Source organism: Phaethon lepturus, unplaced genomic scaffold, assembly GCF_000687285.1.
Source record: "Phaethon lepturus isolate BGI_N335 unplaced genomic scaffold, ASM68728v1 scaffold39420, whole genome shotgun sequence".
NCBI lineage: Eukaryota > Metazoa > Chordata > Aves > Phaethontiformes > Phaethontidae > Phaethon > Phaethon lepturus.
In genome coordinates, this window is record NW_010514758.1 from 1 (window position 1) to 20,452 (window position 20,452).

Consider the following 20,452-nt stretch of genomic DNA (forward strand, 5'->3'; position numbering starts at 1 on the left):
TTATTTTATTTTATTTTATTTTATTTTTTTATTATGGTGGGAAAAAGCTGGATCAGGCACTACTGTCACCATTGTAAGCATCTATAAAGGTAGTTTCTCATGCTGAGAATCAGGAAAGATCTACTTACCTGCCAATGCAAGGACAGGACTGTTTGTATTTATCACAGTTTTTATAACACAGGGAAAATTATTAAAGAAAAAATATTGATATTGTTGTTGGGGGTGATCCAAAGTTTGGCAGATTGATGTTTCTGAGAATTCTTTCACTGTTGGTATTACAGTATCTGTGACTATTTTACTCACAAGTAGTAAGCTGCTTACACAATCTAATTTGCCAAAAGTTACTTAGCCAAGAGATGTGTCAAAATCACTATTAATATAAAGACATCTGCTTCTGCATTAGAACAGCAGGGAAAGCAAATGCTGATGTAGTTTTCAAAATAGTGAACATGAAAAGTAGGAGATTCAGCAGAAAAAAAATAAACAGAATATTGGTAACTATCAATGGCTTGTTAAAAGGAGTCCCAGAGAAAGACAATTCAGGACATCCAGAAGAAGCACAGGATCCACACTTGAAAAAAGATGGATCCTTATAAAGCCTTTTTCTTTACATCATACTACAGTGTGCTATAAACATATAGCACTTGATGAAACAGTGTACCCTTGGCAAATTTGATGACAATGCTAAATCAGCAGAATGGCCAACAAGACAAACAGTGAATCTGTTCTCCAGGCAGAGCTTCATAATCTTGAGAAGGCAGCCAACATCAAAAACTTCAACAAGGAGTCCATTGTTCATATAGCAAACTAAATGTGGGGACTGAGAAAGAGAAGAATGTAAATGATCACTGAAGTCTTTCCCCAGTTCTGTGTCTGCTTACCCTTAGTTTTAAGGGTAACTGTAATACTATGATGCATTTTTTTTTCTTCTAATAATGCGATTTATTCATAATTATAAAATATTGTCCAAACAACTGCTAGAACAGTTTCTCAGAACCCATAACTGATTATGTATTCAGTAAACTGCATTGTAACTTTGAAGAACAGGTCAAGACAAGAAGTGAAGAATAATATCTTTTCTTAATTGAATCTGCAAACAGAATTCAGGGTCTTTAATTAAAATGTGGTCTGGGCAATGGCTTTCTATTGACAAAAGAAATTACAATATGAGCTTTACATGGTTTAAAAGAATAGGTCAGATTCTGATTATGTTCACATTGGCCTAATCATAGAGTGTTTCTGTTGATGATAATTCATATTTATGCCAGTGTGTCAGAATTAAAAATCCATTCAAGCATTTCTAGCAATACAGTGCCTCCTAGCATGATACTTGACATTGATTTAGTTTTAGAAGCAAAAGAAGGAAAAGAGTAGTACAGCTTCCTGACATATAAATTGATATCAATTTATCCTTAATTTGTAGTTAATGCAGAATATAATGGAGAAAACTTAAATTTGTCATCTCTTTGTTGAGTTCATTTTTTCACTGTAATAACTGATAAATAAAATTCACACTTCATGATTATTAATAACGCAAGGATCTGAAACACTAGTAGCAATTATAAGAAATTATATAACCCGTTATTTAAAAAGAAGCTTTCTTCAATTTCAAAGCAGCAAACTCTTTTTAAAAAAAATAATTTCACTTTCTGCAATACTGGCAAAAATACTGATTTAGAAAAAATTGTTCTTTCATTTCACACCCCCCCTGAGTTTTGTTGAGAACCAAAGGGTCAATAGCACATTTTATTTCATTCATTATTTCTGGAGAAGAGCAAGATTTTTTGCTGTAGACAAGAGAGACTGGCCTGTGGTCAGAAACAATAATGTCTTTTATATAATAGTCTTGTTTCTTCTGCTCTGTACTACTTTTGAGACCTTTTGTGCTCTTGGGTGTGTATGTCATGAAAGCTACTATTTTTTCAGCTGTCAGAGTTCCTGATTCTGTTGAAATTTTCTTTCTGTGCATATTGGTCATATTTATAGCCAAGTTATAAAACAATTTATATGTGCAGCACATTGTCTCTGTGATAACCTCCCAATTCCAAATGTCTTTAAATAAGGATGGCTGACTATTTGATTCCTTCAGCATAATAATAGGAATATTGTTAATTAAGAATATCCATTTGATAAGTGTTGACTTCACACACATAAAATGCTGTAAAAAAAAGCCTTGTAATATAATTTATTGTGAAGAGGGTCACAAAAGACTTGAAGATTCCCATAATAAACTCTGTGGCCATGCATTTAGTTCTCTACAGTATTATTTGTGTTTCATCCAGAGATAATCCACAAGCACATGAACACCTCTGTGGAAGCTACTGTCATTGACCAATGTGCAGAGACAGCTGCACAGAGCTTTTCTCAGAACTCAAAAGGAACGTAACTGTGTTTGCATGAGGCTGTTTCTGAATTAATACATCCCATCTCTCAGTCAATTAATTAGCTCCATGTTCACCATGTTCATTTAACTTTAGTATCTCTAGTTTCAGAAATTGGTTGGTGTTAACTCAATAAGTTCTGCACTGAATTCCACTGTATGGCATAGACATGTATTCATGTCATCTTTAGAAATCAGCCCTACATCCCCCTCCTTTACAAACTTTAACTTCGCAATTACAGTACTATTGTGGCTTTGCAGGACTACTTATGAAAGAGAAATCGCAGATGTGGAGAGATCCTATGAGATTATTAGACAGGTGAAAGTTTTTGCTGTTACATGACGCACTGGAATTAGATCAGAAACAAATTTTCTTCATAATATCATAAGATCATAGGATAGTTCAGGTTATAAGGGACCTCAGGCGGACTCTAGTCCAATCTCCTACTCAAGGCAGGGTCAGCTTTGAGATCAGGTTACTCAGGGCTTTATGCAATCTTGTCTTAAAGCCTCCAAGGAAGGAGACTGCATTGCATCTTTGGGCCAACTGCTCCACCGCTTGGCTGTTAAGATGGTGAAACTGTTTTTCCTTATTTCCAGTTTGAACCTCTCTTTGTTTCAATTTATGCCGGTTGTCACTTGTCCTCCTAACATTCAGCATTGTGAAGAATCACAGAATCACAGGATCATTAAAGTTGGAAAACACCTTTAAGATCATCAAGTCCAATGATCAGCCCAACACCACCATGCCCACTAAACCATGTCCTGAAGTGCCACGTCCACACGTTTTTTGAACACTTCTAGTGATGATGACTCCATCACCTCCCTGGGCAGCCTGTTCCAATGCTTGACCACTCTCTCTGTAAAGAATTTTTTCCTAATATCTAGTCTAAACCTCCCGTCACAACTTGAGGCCATTTCCTCTCATCCTATTGTTAGTTACTTGGGGGAAGAGACCAACACCCACCTCCCCACAACCCCCTTTCAGGTAGTTGTCGAGAGCGATAAGGTCTCCCCTCAGCCTCCTCTTTTCCAGACTGAACAATCCCAGTTCCCTCAGCTGATCCTCATAAGACTTGTGCTCCAGACCCCTCACCAGCTTCGTTGCCCTTCTTTGGACACTCTAGTGTCTAGATCCATCTCTTGATGATCTCCTTATAGGCACTGGAAGGGTGTTATCAGGTTCCCTTGAAAGCTTTCCCTTCCCCAGGCTGAACAAAACTATCCACTGAACTAACTCAAGTTTTTTTATTTATTTTTTATTAATGTCTTTTTTGTATGGAGGTTAAAGGGGACACAATACTGGATACAACATTCTAGATGAGGTTTAATGAATGCTGAATGCAGTCATGCAAGTGCCTGAGGTTTTTACTGTATCTAAAATCTTATGCTCTTGAGAGACATAAACTTTTTTTAAAACAGTTGTCAATATATTGAAAATTCCTAGTTTTTCTCAGTGTGATTAGATCATTTTTATAACCAAGCTAAGGAATGATGACAGAATTAGATACGTAAACAGGAAAGCTGTACTGATTTTCCTATATGATTCCCATAGTGGAAGGCAAAAAGTATCTCTTGGTCCCAAAACTGTAGTCCCACTCTGCCAGTGCACCAGAACTCTTTGTTCCAATGCTACCCTTAAGTCTGCATTGGCTCCTCACCACTGCTGGGGTGGGAAGAAGATACTGTGCTATGGTGGCAAATAATGGATCTTTTACTGAATTAGACCTATGTGCAGACTGTCATTTATGGATGACTTCCCAGAAAAGATCAATCCATTTTTTACAGTACCCCATTATTCACATGAATTAAAGATGTTACTTTAATAACTCCACAGCTATAATTTAAGGTATTTAATACCTTTGAAAAATACAAAAGCAATCAACAAAACTGTCTGTGAAGCAGGAAATAATATAAGCAGAGAGTGGCCTTGACAGTGGCTACTTCAGAAATACAATTTGGCGGTCTTCTACAGTGTGTCCAGAGAGATAAAGGACTGACATTTCTAAAAGGCAAAGAGAGCAGCAAATTGGTCTTAGCAAGTCAACACTTTGAAAAGTAGCCTTTGTAGTGGTATGAGTAGAATTATTTAGTGTTTAAATCTTTCTCCAGTTGAAATTCAATAGCAAAAAAGAAGTACAAATGTTAATGGTACAGGTTCATTCCACTTCACAAATGAAATGAAAGATATAATAGGAAGATTGGATTTGCTGGAAGAAGCATCCATACTTTCCACAAAATGAGAACTAATTTCCAATCTTTTAATTATCCTGCTGTAGTTTTGTCCCCCGTTTTCCTTAGCCAGTTTTTGGTTCTTTTCTTCTTACACCTTTGTATAGACAGCTATCTTCTCTATGATGTAATAGAAAACTACTGAATTTATTAACAAGCGAGGGTTAGAAATAAAGACATAAATGAAGTAATATGGTAAATAAAACACATTTTTTACATTGTGTGTGTGCACAATACCACAAAAATAGCCTGTCTTGTACTGTAGTGAAATTGTAGTACAATACATATTAGATTCTCTTCAGAGTAATTTTTGTTTCAGTTAGAGGTTTTCCTGCAAATATCCAAAGTAAATTTAAAAGCAGGAATTCCCAGAAGTGTCCAACTCAGGCCTGCAAGAGTTGCCTTCAGCATCTTCTAAATATTCAGCTTGTTTCAGAGTTCTGCTAAGTCATGCATGCTATACACTGCTGGTACAGGCACTCCACAGACTAGCACAGTGCTCTGAAAGCTGACCCTCATCCCACAGATCAGAATATTGGACTCAGGAACAGGTCAAAAAGCTAGGTTTTTTCCTCAGCTCTGTGGAGTTTTGGTGGATAGAAAGACAGCATGAATTCCTGTTCCAACATACTATTGCAAGACCTTTTGGAAACAAAAAGAAGCAGCAGCAGTAACAGCTGGCTGTTGCAGGTGTGCAGTGGTCAGAATGACTGAAGTCCAGGATAAAGAATCTGCCTCACTGCATAGGACCTGTGAGTCTGCTTCCCACCTATATAAGTGTTAGCCATAGTACAGGGAGGAGGCCCCTCATTTGTCATTTAGCTGCTGAGCTGGCAGAGAGGATTTAAATGATTTGTTTCCAGTTGAGTTCTTTGTTGCCAAGATAGCTCTTCTTTACTGATACAGGAGATTACAAGATTTCATGGTTTCTACTACAGATGGATTGGATAGATAACCTTGGTGGTTAGGTCATCAGAATGTTCCAACTGCTGAGCACTTCTGAGAGCCAAGAACGACCAGCTGTGCATATTATGCCTGAAGGACTGTGGTGAGACAGGAGAAAATGGCTTTGACCTTACTAACAGTAAGGTTAGTTGATTTCTGAAGTATAGTTGATTTCTGAAGTATACTTATACAATGGAAGACAGCTTTTACGTTAGTATGATAAATGACAGATTAAGAAACCAAAAGTGCTGGTGAAGGTGGCTATCCAGAAAAGTCAAACACCTTGGGTACTAGAGAGCTCAGCAAACTGGAATAGCCAAAAGAACTGCCAGGCAATGGATGCACTGACAGATACAATCCCTAGTCTCACTAAGCAACGTGTAACCTATGGTTACACTGCCACTTTCATGTAAATTGAACCCTATATTGCCACTGACATGGCTACTCCCATCCTCTTCTCTGTTGGGAGCTGCTTGTTCTGGTGTGTTTTTTGTGTCAAATAGTAGGTCAAATGAAGGAACTAGTTAACTGAAAGCTAACTTAGAAGGATTTGCTATTAACTGCATCAGTTCTTCAGTTTGTCTCACTGTGTAGCAAAGCTGCTACTGGTGTAAAGGAGATGAAAATAAGAAGCTGGGATGCAGAAAAGGGTGGGATTCTAGCATCTTCTTGCAAATTGTTTTGGAAAACAGAAAAGATTATATGGTTTCTATTGTTGCATAGTTTCAATGAACCTAAGATATGGGCAGGGGAAGAAGCCCAAAAAGAAACACAGTCTCTGGTCACTGTCACAGGGGACCTTGATTTGGACCATAATAAGTTTTTCAGTACTAGAAGTGACTTAAATACAGATAACAGAAGAATGCAGAATGTGACTGCTCTCTATCAACTATAATGACTAGACCTCCATTATATATAGTGGCAATTTACAGATCTAGTTCATATGTATACACTCATTTTAGGTACCTTAATCTGCAAACTAAATTGTTATCCCAAAAGATTAATAGAGATTAAAGCTACCTTCACTCCTGTTGTACCATCCAATATTGGGAATATTTTATTCTCTTATGTAAATGCTTTATATTATAAAAGCTTCCAAGCCAACACCACAGTTTCTCCATGATAAAATATTCTGCTGCTTGCTACTCTGGTACTGAGATTTTACAACTTAGAGCTCAGAGGGTTTTGACTGAATGTAAACCTTTTGGCATTGCTGAGTGTCCATAATCGTATGTGTATCCATGGTAACTACAGGAGAGAAAGTATGGGTGTATAATCCTTAAGTAATACCATGTTACGTTTTTCTTTGTAGACAAAGAGATGCTAACTAGCTATAAGCATATTAATCTGCCTATGAATATCAAAGTTGCACATATACTCCTCACTAGCAAAATGGAAATTTAGTCAAATTTTAATGCATGGTAATAGTTCAGGAGTATAGATACAAAATTTCTGGAACTTCTGTTTTGAATAAAGGTGGGTAAATTAATTTCAGATCAATCACGTTAGTTAAATCTCCTTTCTCTTAACCTTACAGTTTAATAGAAAAGTCATAACTAATCATGCCAATCTTGTTGCTTACCAAAGGAAGGGATAAATTATTCTCTGACTAATCAAAATGAAATTACACCCTTTTAATATGTTATATTCCTGTGTGACAGCCTAAACATGTTCATATAACCATTTCATATGGAGTAAATGACTCAAGAATCAACATGATACTGACTGTACTACTATATTTTTAAGTAGGGTTTTTTCCCTTGTTTTCTTGTTTTATTAATTATTTTCAGTTAGGAAAAATACATAATATTTTAGACACAGTTATGACTGTCATTTAAAACCAAAAATATCTGGACACCATTTTTGTTTTATACTTACCAGCTTTCACCCTGTGAATTTTGGTAAAGCCTGCAGAAACTGTAAGACTGTTGTCTTATTGACATAAACCAGCAGAAGTTGCGTGCTTCTGCAAGTAAAGTTAAACACAAGGCACATTTTGACACTAATGGTTAATTAAAAAAAGCTTTGTATGCCTACTCCCTCAAGCATAGAGGTATGCATATGGATAGGAAATAGATGTACCTGAAGAGACACAAACTTGAAACACAAAAGGTGTTTTGCTGTAAAAGAGAAAGAAAAAAGTCCAATTTTATATACAGGTAAAATAGTTGCTAAATAGAAGAGGGTTTTCTCCCAGTTTTCCATGAGTTTTCAGCTGCTTTCTAATGGGATATACAAACTGAAGAAGGAATGCAAGCATAGATTCTGATTCCACAGCAATTTTTTCTACAATTGCTGTGCCACAGAAATTTGGCATCTATGGCTTCCCAGTCATAAAACTAATCCATTGAGTGGAAATCTGGGTTTTCTTCTGGGTTTTTTTTTTTGTTTGTTTGTTTGTTTTCCTATCTATGAGATACTAAATTTGGTGTTTTGTTGTCCTTCACAATGTCAGAGACTGATTATGCTTAGCACAATTTCTATGTGAAGAAATAAGACTGGAAGTCCTCAAGTTAGTATTTTCTGACAACATTACTAGGTAAGTTTTCCTTTGTTTTCCCCCTTCTTCAGCCATGGGGGTGGGAGGGTGGGGAGAGGAGAGAAGATAATTAAATAAAATTTACAGTTGTTTTATTTTGCCAACAATATAATTATGAATCCAACAAAGACAAGAATGAGGCTGTAGTTCCTGAAGATTTTAATCCTTCCTGACAAATCTGTCATGGTAGAACCTTCATTGCAAAACGGGAAAGGTCCAGTGTAGGAATCATAAGGAAGCAAACCTCCATTCTGGACCAGAATCAGAGAAGAAGAATAAGGACCATAATTGAGTTTCCCTGTAAGTATATGCAGCCTTTGAGGAAAAAATCCCTCTGTTTTTTCAAACTAAAATGCTTCAAAGTGTCTCATTCCCACAGTGTAGGAAAGTAAAAGATCTAGACTCAGTTGTATTCCATTAACTGCGTGTCTGATGTTGAAGAGTATGATAACCTCAAGAAATTTGAGTAATGGAGCTCTAGAAGAAGGGTAAACTGATTACACAGAATTGTAGAACTCGAAAGGCTCTTCGATGCTCAGTACAAAGCATCATGCACTCCAATTCCAAGGGACAATCAACTATAACTTCTGTGATTTTTGATATTTGTTTTTCTACTCTGTACTTAGAAACCTCAAATGACCTCCCAAGTTAATGACTTCCAACGATTCAGTTACTTTTATCATTTAGTAAGTTTTTCTTATAATAGCTGTGCCAAATTATGCAGTCTGCATGTATTGTCCTGTTCCTGGATACATTCACAACATGTAGTCATGGAACCAGAATGACCTAGTCTGGTGATGTGCCTTTTGGCAGTAATTTTTCTTCGAAAGGAAAAGGTTAGTCTGCTATATTAAATAGTTCTGTGCTGGATCCAGAGCTAATTGCTTTGTTCCCATTTTAAGTGTTGTCCTGGAAGTGTCACAGTATGTTTCAATATGTGAAGTTAACTGGTTCAGTAATTGTGATGATAAGCAACAAAACCTACTGAAGTTTAAAGCTACTTAGTAATAAACAAGTAAACCTTAAGTAATTTTAACAGTGCTCTGAGCAATATACTTTAAAACTTGTGGGACTTTTGTATAGTTCTTCTCGAGGGATGCGTGGGCTGGAAAGATCACCCACTTCTCATGCAAATAGACTCTATTCTCTAAGGAACCTATGGATCTGGAATTCTGTGCATAGGAGTGAGTGAGCTGGGTGTAATTCAAATATCATCCTTCAACAAGCACTCAAAGAACTGGTATAAAAGTACCCATGAAGTCTCTCTGCTCTTTTTCTTAGTGGAGTCTGGCTCCTGGAACAGAAATGAATTATGGAAAACATTGCCTTATCATAGGATGGAGGAAGTGGCCTTGGAAATAAAGACGCACGTCCATGTCTAGGTGGCTTAACCTGCTACAGAATTCCCATAATCTATTCAGATATACAGGAATTGTGTTATGGGTGCTGAATCCATCTGTGTTGAAACTTGCAATAGAATCCATTTTGCCAGGGGAATCATCAGTGGAAATTCCATTCAGACAGCCCTGTTAATTCACCCTTGGCTTTTCTTTTGATTTACCATGGGGTAGGGGGCAGAGGGGAAGGGTAAGTTTCCAGCTGAAGTACCACAAAGCTCAAACTGGTTGTTTGGTAACCCCCTCCGGGTGGACAATAGTGTGTCACTTAAGTTATATACCTATGATGGCCTGGGAGTTTAATCTGAAAAATAACTGGGTTTTTTTTCCATATGCTGTACCATCATATTAGAGTTCTGTGGAAGTACTTAAGTGAAATTCCTCACAATTTCAAAAGAAGGCTCTATGAAAGACTTTCTTCATGGTTCGCTGTAAACTTTTGAACTTAACTTCCTTTGCTGATCAACCACAATAACATTTGTTAACCTTATAAGCATGGCACAAAGCCCTTGTTTTCTCTTATATGAAAGGTGGAGGGGAAAATAATTTAAAATAAACATTAAACATTATTTCTTAATTGGGTCACCGTATTATACATAATTTTTCATAGACAAATTAAATAATTTTAGCAATGTAAATATATGTACTGTGCTACAGAGGGTGTATGATTTAAGTGTAATAATAAGATTTTTATTTGGGGTTTTTACTCTGAAGACAGCTAAGAAAAATCTCAGAGCTTCCCAAAACCACTCGTTCCAAAGAAACCACAATGTTACAGAGCCCTTTCATCATCCAGCATACGGTACTGTAGAACACAAAAATATACACTGTACTGCTTTAAATTAATTCATATTTGCAGGAGACACAGTCTGTGTGAGTATGTGCAATTATGAAATGTAACTTTTTTTTTCCTCTTGACTTTTTTAGCTGCCTCACCCCTTTTATTTGAACACATACATATGGTGTGTGAGAGTGAGCAAGCTCTCTGTAAATGTTTGGAAGGAGCATCTGTCAGACAATAAAACTTACAAGAAAACATGCTTCTCATTTAAAGTGTATTCACGAGAACTATCTCAGTGTTGGACTGAGTTCATTTGTATAGCTTGGAGGCATTAATAAGAGCAGAGAACTGTAAAGGCACCAGAAAAGGCGAACTGTTAACAAGAATCCAAGGTATTTTTTTAAAGCATTTCGTCTATTCGGCATCACAATCTTCTGATAGGAACCTGAACCAGTTGACAGAGAGGAAATCTCTGATAGTCCATCAAAAATACTGCAGAGAAGAAGATGGCATGCTTTTTGCAAACCTGGAAAGTCTAAAGATTACAATAATTGTTGGACCAAAGGGACCCTCTTCAGGCATAAATAGCAAGACTCCTACTGTCTTCTCTTGCAGACCAACTCAGCTGCCAGCAAAAGCAGGTGCTCTCCCCCTACCAGTGCTCCAGAGGAAATATTTAGTGAGTATACACAGCTCTTTTTACAAATTAATATATTATTAGCATTTTAGTTATATTTGTATAGTTTTCTCAAAGGACAAAAGCATTTAAAAATATATTTTTAAGGCTGTTATTTTGAACAATTGCTGGAGTTCAATAGTCTGATGCAGTTACCATGTTAATTTAAAAATAAAATTTGCACAATCTATGACAGCAACTTGTTAAAAATATTGGTTTTTAACAACTGTGTAGCTTAACCAATCTGAAGCAATTACAAAGTATTTTTTAATGCACAAGTTATAACAGCAAAGTAAATTATGTAAATATGAAATGTATTTGACTTGAAATGTTATGCCATAAAAAAGCCTTTGTAGAACACAAATTTAAAATAAATCATTTCTTTTGGCAAAGTAACCTGCAATTTGATCTTTAGAAGAATAAATACACCACTAATGTTTTCCACAGAAACAGTTGCTACTCTAATTAATTCAAGATGTGACTCTAATAAGATTTCAAAAGAAAATCAGAAACAGATTTTTCGCAGAGGTAGTACTATGGACAAGGTTAAGATATTTTTATTTTCATTAGAAACACTTGTCCCAGGTAGAGTTACAGATTTGTAGTATATAGCGTGGAAATATCGAATCTGAAAGCATTATAATAATGTTTCTAGAAGCATAATAATTTTTAGTGTTTCAGATACATTCTTTCTTTTTGGTTATAACTTATCATATGTTACATTTTATTAGGTAACTGTTATTCAATTTTGAATTTAGAGTGACTAATACGGCTAACATATTTTTTTCTTTTTGTGTGGAAGGGAATGGAAAACTTGATGTTTGTCTACTGCTCCTGTAAAATTATCTGGACATTGCTTTTAACAGTACTCGGTTATGCCAGCGGTTTGCCTGTGGGTGATGATTCTATTTGCACAGCAGAGGAACTTGCTAAGTACAGCATAATCTTCACAGGGAAATGGAGTCAGACTGCTTTCCCTAAGCAGTATCCACTTTACAGGCCCCCAGCACAGTGGTCATCAATGCTAGGTAAGTGAAGTATATACAGTTTTAAGAACACACAAATCTCTTGACCACTGTGATCTTTTTTCTTTTTAATAGTCGATTTTAAGATAACTAATGAAAAAGGGAAAAAGTAGCTTATTAAGTTATTAAGAATGGAATGCAGAAATTGAAGTATCCACAATGCTTTCAAAAATCCACAACTGTTTTCAATTGACTTCTGTTTTCAACTGGCTGCAGCTGCAATAAACAGTGATAAGCCAAATGTTTTAGTGTTCATTCATTTTATACACTTTTTTTTAACCTCAGAAATAAAAAAGAGAAATTAAAGAAATAGGGACAATTGAAACCAGACTTTTATGTCATGCTATGTATTCACTCAAATAGGTGTTACTCATAGTTCTGACTACAACATGTGGAAAAAAAATGAATATGCCAGCAATGGTGTACGTGATTTTGCTGAAAAGGGTGAAGCATGGGTATTAATGAAAGAAATAGAAGAAGCTGGAGAGAAAATTCAGAGTGTACATGGAATCTTCTCTGCTCCTGCCATTTCCACTGGTACAGGACAAACCTCCACTGAATTAGAAGTGCATTCAAGACATCCCTTAGTAAGTAAATGTACATATTAATTTTAAAAGTTTGGTTTATGTCACTAGCACCCATAATTAAATATTTGAGTTCTCACTTGTAGGAACAATATAATGCAAAGAGTTACTAAAAAGCATGCCACATTGCAGGGAGTACTGTACAGGTTCCATAAAGCAGAATAGTATAATGACATTTCTTTCCAAAATTTTAAGTTAAAATTACTGTAAGCAGGACTGGAGCATTTCAAAATAAGTGACACAATCCTGATAGATCATTTTGTTTCATTAGGTTTCATTTGTTGTACGAATTGTTCCAAGTCCTGACTGGTTTGTGGGTATTGACAGCCTAAATCTCTGTGAAGGAGGCCACTGGATGGAAGAAGTATCAGTAGATCTATTTCCATATGACGCTGGGACGGATAGTGGTTTCACATTTTCCTCCCCAAACTTTGCCACTATTCCACAGGACACAGTTACAGAGGTAGGTGTAGGTACATAATATAGCACTTCATACCTATGTGTTTTGAGTCCTCCCTTTAAAAGATAACTATCCTGTGACTACATGATAGACTGTTGTGAAACTGCTTTCAGTATTTGAGAGTGCTGATGCTCTCTATGTATGGATTCATTACATAGCTGATAAACCTACTGCTTTTGTTTATTTTCTGTATCTTTCAAATTTATTAGGTAATTACAGATGAATTTGGCTCTGAATTTAAAGTATTTTCTGTAAAAGCTGACTATTTTTAGATCATTTTTAACAATTCTTAAAACACAGGAAAAATAAAAATATTCACAACAGTTCTGGCTTTACTAAATACGTATTTAAACAGGAAAATTCTTAGTAGTGAATACTGATATGGGGAAGTGTTTTCAGTCAAAAGCATTGCTGGAACCTGAAACTGTTACATTTGAGGGAAAGGAGCTGAAGGAAAGGAGATAAAGGAAGGGAGCGGAGAACTTCATCGCTACTGTGGTGACACCACTTTCAATCTATCTTACTTGGTTGATATTCTATATGCCTCATACTTTGCTTTTGTCACTTAAGGGTGGTGGGGAACACAGGATTTTGATTCAAATGTTTTGAATACTATAAACATTGAGTTAATGATGTTTTCTTTAAAGTCAGCTTTTCTAGAGCAAAATGCTGTGTTGATGAATAATGAGAAAAGGAACAGAGAAGCTGGAAAACAATACATTTGGTCTTTTATGTCCATACGACAGTTGCTATAGCATACCTAATACTGTTATTTAATACCCTTGTGTTCTTCCTTGTAATACCCACTTCCTTCTATCAAACCATTCCCTACATTACTCTTTTTTCAGTACCTCCCACTGCAGTCCTCTATCCAAAGGTTGGCACAATTCATTGTGCCCAGTCTCAAATCATTACGCATAAAAATTCTGGGATTACCAGCGGTAGTTGTGTGAACCGAGGTTCATAGAAACTGGTTATATGCATTTTACTTGCCAAAGAGTATTAACGTGTTGTCTAAATATGATTTTACAATTATCTTCTTACTAATATGATATAGTTTCTTTAAGGTTCCCCTTTTTATTTCACAGATCACTTGTTCCTCTCCAAGTCACCCAGCAAACTCGTTTTACTATCCCAAACTCAAAATTTTGCCACCTATTGCTCAAGTAACAATGGTGAAATTAAAGAAAAACCAGCTGGGTCTTCCTGCACCTTATCTTAATGTTCCAGCTAAAAGCAACGAAATAATAGACTCTGTCTCAGGTAAGTGAGTAGTTTGATATGCTCAATTCCGTTATTTCCATTCACTCAGAAAATACGTGGAAATCTGGCAGGTGATGTGGATGAAATAGGTGATTAGGCAAAATATTCTCCTGTCTGCATAGGAATAGTTTCCAGACTCACACATGGGAAATAAAACAAGCCAGTTGGCATAAAAAAAGAATCCCTGGAAGAATAAGGAAGGGATTGCATATTTGAGCTATAGTTCAAAGGTTTGGGTTATACCCACAGTAAGGGTTACTCAAGCCTTAGTATCAGCATAGATCAGCATAGTGAATTTTATGAGAAATAAACAACACTTGATCTGAATCAGAGTTTCCAAATTCTTTGCAACTTTGAAGTAAATACTCATCCTTAAGTTTTAACATGATGATGGAGCAAAAGAACTATTACTGTCTGAGGATCAGAGGGCTGGATAGTTATGTGCAATAAGATTGGATATAATTCAATTGATTTGGACATATTTGTGATAGAAACATACATCCTGACAACAAAAATAATGCTCTCTTTCATTGTCCTTTTCTTAAAAATATTAGCTAATAACCTTGTTCAAGTAGGAAGACATGCAAACTACTGACTCAAGTCAGTCTTAAGGGTAATTTTCAAATCTCAAAACTAACAAATACATAATTAACATAATATTTGCTCTAAAGGAAAAATAGCAGATAGACAGTGTCCATTGAGATTTTCTCTTTACGCTTTTCTGGTGGATTTTTACAAAGTGTAAGAAGAAGGGTTAAGAATAAGAATACCAACATCCTAAATACTATTTGAGAGACAGCAACAGGCTAAATCCCCAATGTGTTCCTAATCCTAATGCAGATGTTCCTGATCCTAATCCCCAATGCAGAGTCTCTCCAGTATGTCTGAAGATTGCATACCTCTAGCTCGGTGTTGAAGTCACCTCACAATTGTTAAAATAAATCTCATTCCCTACATATCTGATAATGCATGATTTATACTTTCATAAATGTATTTCTCTATCAATTTATAGTGTTTTAATGTATTTCTATTAGTAAACAAGGCATATTCTAAGTGAGTACTACATATCTCATTTTCAGTCACATGCCTTTCCCACCATATTTGAAAGGAAAATTTGGCCCTCTTTAGGACAGAAATTTAAAACAATGCATTTGAAGTATGGTATTTAAAAAGTACTGTTTAAACATATATCCCCAACTTATTGTATATTAGCCAGTAAATCAGTCTATTTATAAACATATTCCAGAATCAAAAGGACAGATTTAATTACCAGAGATTAAACTGTGTCCATTCCCTCTAGAAACACGGGAATGAGTGATCAACAGAAGTGGCAAGTTCCCCCGTAATAGCAGAAATTTATACCAGAAGTGACACAGTACAGCATTTAAAGCTGGTTTTGTGCACAAGTATTTTAGCCACTGCTGTAATACACAGTTTTGATGCAATTTCCTCTGACAAGCAATATTTTTATTTAACCTGTTAAGGAATAGTCACCTTATAGTGACTATAGACTATTATAGTCACCTAATAGTCTCTTTTTATGAGAGGTATTTTCAGTGGAAGTACACATTATGAAGAGACTTCTTTTCTTGCAGTAATTTAAAACTATATTGAAAACACTTTTAGTATTGAAAAGCTTCTCTAGTGACAGTGGCAAAGGGAACTGTAGTGTACATACTGAACTATAGCAAGATGATTTAATGATAAAAAAATGGGAGTTTATTTCTGAAGCAAATTGGAACAAAAGTTAGATGGAATTCAATATGAACAATTATAGGAACAATATCTATCTGCAAACAAATATAAATATACCTAAATAAACCAGAGAAAAGCTTTAATCCTGGTGGTTTTAGTACGCCATGCAAAGGCAAATGGGTTATAAAATTGACAGTAAATGTTTTTTAATGCAATCTTTTGAATGCAATTATTCTAAGTATAGTTTTCTTTGAAAAATTCTATGTTTCAATTCAATAGATAATATGCTGCACTACTGATATAATACCTCAGACAGTCTCTAGGCTGCAATAATAATAATACCAGTGTCAATGAGCTTAGGAGCTGAAAACACTTTTATTTATGAGACAACATATGGGTTTCATGAAAATCACATGTATTTTTGTATAAGAAAGGACACTATTTGATCATCATTCCTCAGTGCTTTGCTAACTGTGTATTTACCTTAAGCATGAATTTATGTAAAGTTACCTTCTTATTGTGTATATTGCAGAAACACCACTGGACTGTGAGGTTTCACAATGGTCTTCCTGGGGTCTCTGTAGGGGTCTTTGCAGAAAAACAGGGACCAAGATTAGAACTCGTTTTGTACTTCTTCAACCTGCCAACAATGGAATGCCCTGTCCAAATCTGGATGAAGAAACAGGATGTGAACCAGAGAATTGTGTCTGAAATAAAAAAAGATAATAATTTAGATAATTTAAAAGTAGGATAAGTTTATCTGAATCTAAACTATATGTCAGTCAATGTTCCTTATGATTTGGGTATGCTGCAATATTTTGCTGAAAAGGTATATTAGACTGGTTTTGAAAGCTTTTGTTTAATATGAAGATTTTGGGGGGTTAAATTCTTAAGATTTAGTATGACAAAAGTACTTGATCATTTACAGACCAAAAAAACCCAAATAAATCCTTGCTATAAATATACTGTAAGTTCTTGGAGTACCCTCTAGTGGCAGAAAAGAAGACATTTGAAAAGACTACTTCACACGTAAAAATCTTTCAATCACAAAATCTAAACTACTAACATTCTTAGATACTGTAATTTGCCAGTCTACAGCTATTTATACCTAGAAATTAATTTTCTCTCTAAATTATGTTTTATAATTTATTGGCAGTTTTGTTGTCTTTCTAAACATGCTTAACATGCATTTATTCAGAAACTACTTACATAATTCAGAGTGACCAGATGTCTGCAGTATGGTTAAGACAATAGTATAACTGAGTAAACTTCTCTTGAGACTTATGAATACATAAAAATGCCTTTTTGGTTTTTTTTTATCAAAAGTGAGAAGAATATCTGTCATGAGGACACTTGGCCAAAAAAAATTACTAGAAAAAATTAGAAGTGTGGATTCTAATATATTCTACATGCTAAATATCTATTTTTCAGATAAAAAACCTCTGAACTTAACTAAAAGTGTTAGCTGAGATTTAAAAACTGGCTGAATGTTGGTGCGTGTCCCTCGTGAGATGACTATCTCAAAGTTAACACTGTTGACCATAACATAAATTATATAGTTATCTTTATATATACATCGTAAATGTGTTCATGTTTCTTTAAATGTGTTTGCTGCTATTTGTGTCATCCTAACCTTTTTACAGATAAAATTTACTGATGTTTTAATATGAGCTAAAACCGAGTTCTATAACAAAACACCATATGTCAGAAACTGTTCCTGACTGCAAGTTTTAATGTTTAAATAACTGTTATAAAATGAATGTAACATATGGCTTATAAAGAATTGTGGCTACCAACTAGGAAAAGAATTTTGGAATAACACTGTTCAGTAGGAGATATTTAGAGTCAGCCCACAAAACTTTTACAGCACACTGCAATTTTACCAATATACAGCACAGATATTGAAAAGGAGAGCTGATTTGAGTAGGTTCTTTTTGAAATATGTCAAATATCAGAAAATTTACTATGTACTTAAAGGAGCACAGGGTATTCTCTGTAGGGCTGAAACATTTAAAAGGTTCTCTATATTTTTTTTTCCAGAAGATAAATCTTGCAAAGACTCAAAGAAATTTGAAACTTTATCAGAGTAGACTAAGTTGGTCCTGTAAATGCTGATAAATGCACAGTTGTTAGAACTAAGTATAGGAATTTCTACATTTTACGTTCTTCAGATTCTCACTGTTGCCTGTTTTTCAAAATTGTTTCTCTTACTCTTTATTATACCTATTTTTTTCAGGTTCCTCTGTTTCCATTCTGTAATGGAAATACTATTATTAAACTATCATTTTCTTTTTTTTTTAGTTAATTTCTCTGTCTTTTCAACTATTTTCTTTCTTATTTTTATATTTTTTTTTCTCATTCTATGTTTTCTTTTCTGTTAAGCTTATTTACTATATAGTTACATAGTTATCACCATCACAAAAAACAAAAGCATATGTTGTAGTATATATTTAAATACTCTCTGAGGACAGGAACTCATTTCAAATATATTGATCAACAAGTGATAAACTAAACTCAATAAAGGTCATGGGCAGAAATCAGATGCAAGTCTAAACTATGACTCAGGGAAAACAAACCCACAAACCACAAGGTATCCTTGGAGGAACGTTCCTGGAAGCCCTCTAAACACTAAAGTTTGCTTCCTCAACAGAAGCATGTCCAACTAAATGACTAGGTCCAGTAGAAGAATATCTGTAATTGTATACATAACCCGCATCTAGGATTTCAGTCCTACAAGACATGATTTGATAGTGGGGCGGTCCCAGTGTTTACTCAAACTCCTGAAGCCAAAAGTTTCCCAAAGAAGACTGAAGGAGAAGAGATGAGAGTGAGAGGTGGAGTAGAAAGGGAAGTGTATATGTAAAAGGCCAACACACTTTAGGAAACTCAAGTTAGTAATAAATAGTTTCTATTTAGACTGTTTACATAAATGAATATTTATTGCAGATACCTTCAAGCAGAAGTTTCCTATCCAGTCAGTTACCTGGGTATGGGGTTTTTTATAAGCAGTGACTTCAGATAAGCAGACAAGCATGACCTTGGTGAACATGGCATTCTTTAAGGATGTCTTTGTGGCTGTATAATGTTTGGCCATGAATATAGTTCCAGGTATTCCCTTTGCAAGCACTAGGGCTGGACATATTTCTTGGCAAGAATGTGGATACAATGATTTCTAGTGAAGCACATTCTAATGATTAAGCATATTTTTCATAACATATCTTTATTAAACTGATTAGTGATGTATGAGATCCCTGTGTGGATATGGCTAGGCCTTTGTGGCTTTTACTTTCAGCACAGTCATGGATTTTTTCTTAAAAATTTTGGGACAGCAAAGAAACACAGAGAAGTTCTTCCTTCCTTTTCCCTTACATCCAGTGTCACAGATGGCTGGCAGCCAAGATGTTGTGGTCCTAAATACATGAGATTTAGGGAAGAAAATAGGTAAATTAATTTCTGGGTTAAACTAATCACAGAAAACACTTTATGAGTAAACTTGAAATGGATTTGTAAAGACTTTTTTTTTTAACAAGACTGTTTTGTAGAAAGAATCAGCTTTGATGCCTTGGCAGATATTCTTGCAGAATGGAAAACATGGTTAAAGGTAAGCGTAGCAGCAAAAAATTCACCACAGACTTGAACTGTGCTCCTACAAAAACCATGAACACCACATTCAATTCCTATAGTGGAATAGGGTACATCGTTACTGACAACAACTTGTCTAGTACCTTAAGACATTTAAGGACAGTTATCTGTGAACACATGAAGACTCTTCCTATTGTATCCTGATAGGTAGGGATGCCAGCTGAAGCTATATATATGTATCTTTATGCTTTCCTATGGGCTGTGACTTCTCTGCAGACATTCAATTCAGCACCTTGGTGGTTAGTGACTCAGAAAAAAACAGGGTACTTCTGTAGATGTCAGGATATGGGAGGGACTGATGTGATCTTTGAACTGAACTGAACTGAACTGAAAACTGGAAAGCTCTCCCTGGTACCATCGCATAAATGTTGGCTGCGTGAGCCTTACGTGGACTAGAGGAGGAGGCAGACATACTGGTCTACAAAATACTCAAAAATGACTAGGATGGATGTCCAGGGTGTATGTGTGAAACAAACTTACTAACTGCTGTTTGAGGTGCTGTTCCATTATGTTAAGTAAATATGCCTTTCCACAACTGAGGAGAAGCTGTATCAGAGGGCCAACTCTATACTATGTAAGTGTATTGTATAAGTAGGCCAAGTCTAACTGACCAAATCTTGTCCACCAAGCCTCAAATGTTGCAGGCAATTGTCAAAAAGGCACGGTCTTGGATTCATTGAAAAATAGTTCTAATACCTTAGCCACAACTGACAAAGTTAAGCATGGTCACAGAAATCAATGTGTGCCTAACTTCTAGAAGGGAAGGGGAAACATCTGTCAGCCTTTCTAACCACTGAATAAGCACTGTCCCCAGCAGGATGTAACTAGAGTGC

General features: G+C 35.5%; 1 protein-coding gene across 1 annotated transcript; it reads left to right on the top strand.

The window, feature by feature from the left end:
* The first annotated feature begins 10,852 nt into the window (after positions 1 to 10,852).
* Positions 10,853 to 17,375, top strand: SPON2 (spondin 2, extracellular matrix protein). The gene is made up of 6 exons (XM_010293887.1): positions 10,853 to 10,953; positions 11,753 to 11,978; positions 12,339 to 12,562; positions 12,831 to 13,022; positions 14,108 to 14,282; positions 16,510 to 17,375. The coding sequence occupies exons 2-6, from the start codon at positions 11,756 to 11,758 to the stop codon at positions 16,686 to 16,688; spliced, it is 993 nt and encodes a 330-aa protein (XP_010292189.1). The 5' UTR covers positions 10,853 to 10,953; positions 11,753 to 11,755; the 3' UTR covers positions 16,689 to 17,375.
* Positions 17,376 to 20,452: the final 3,077 nt, after the last annotated feature.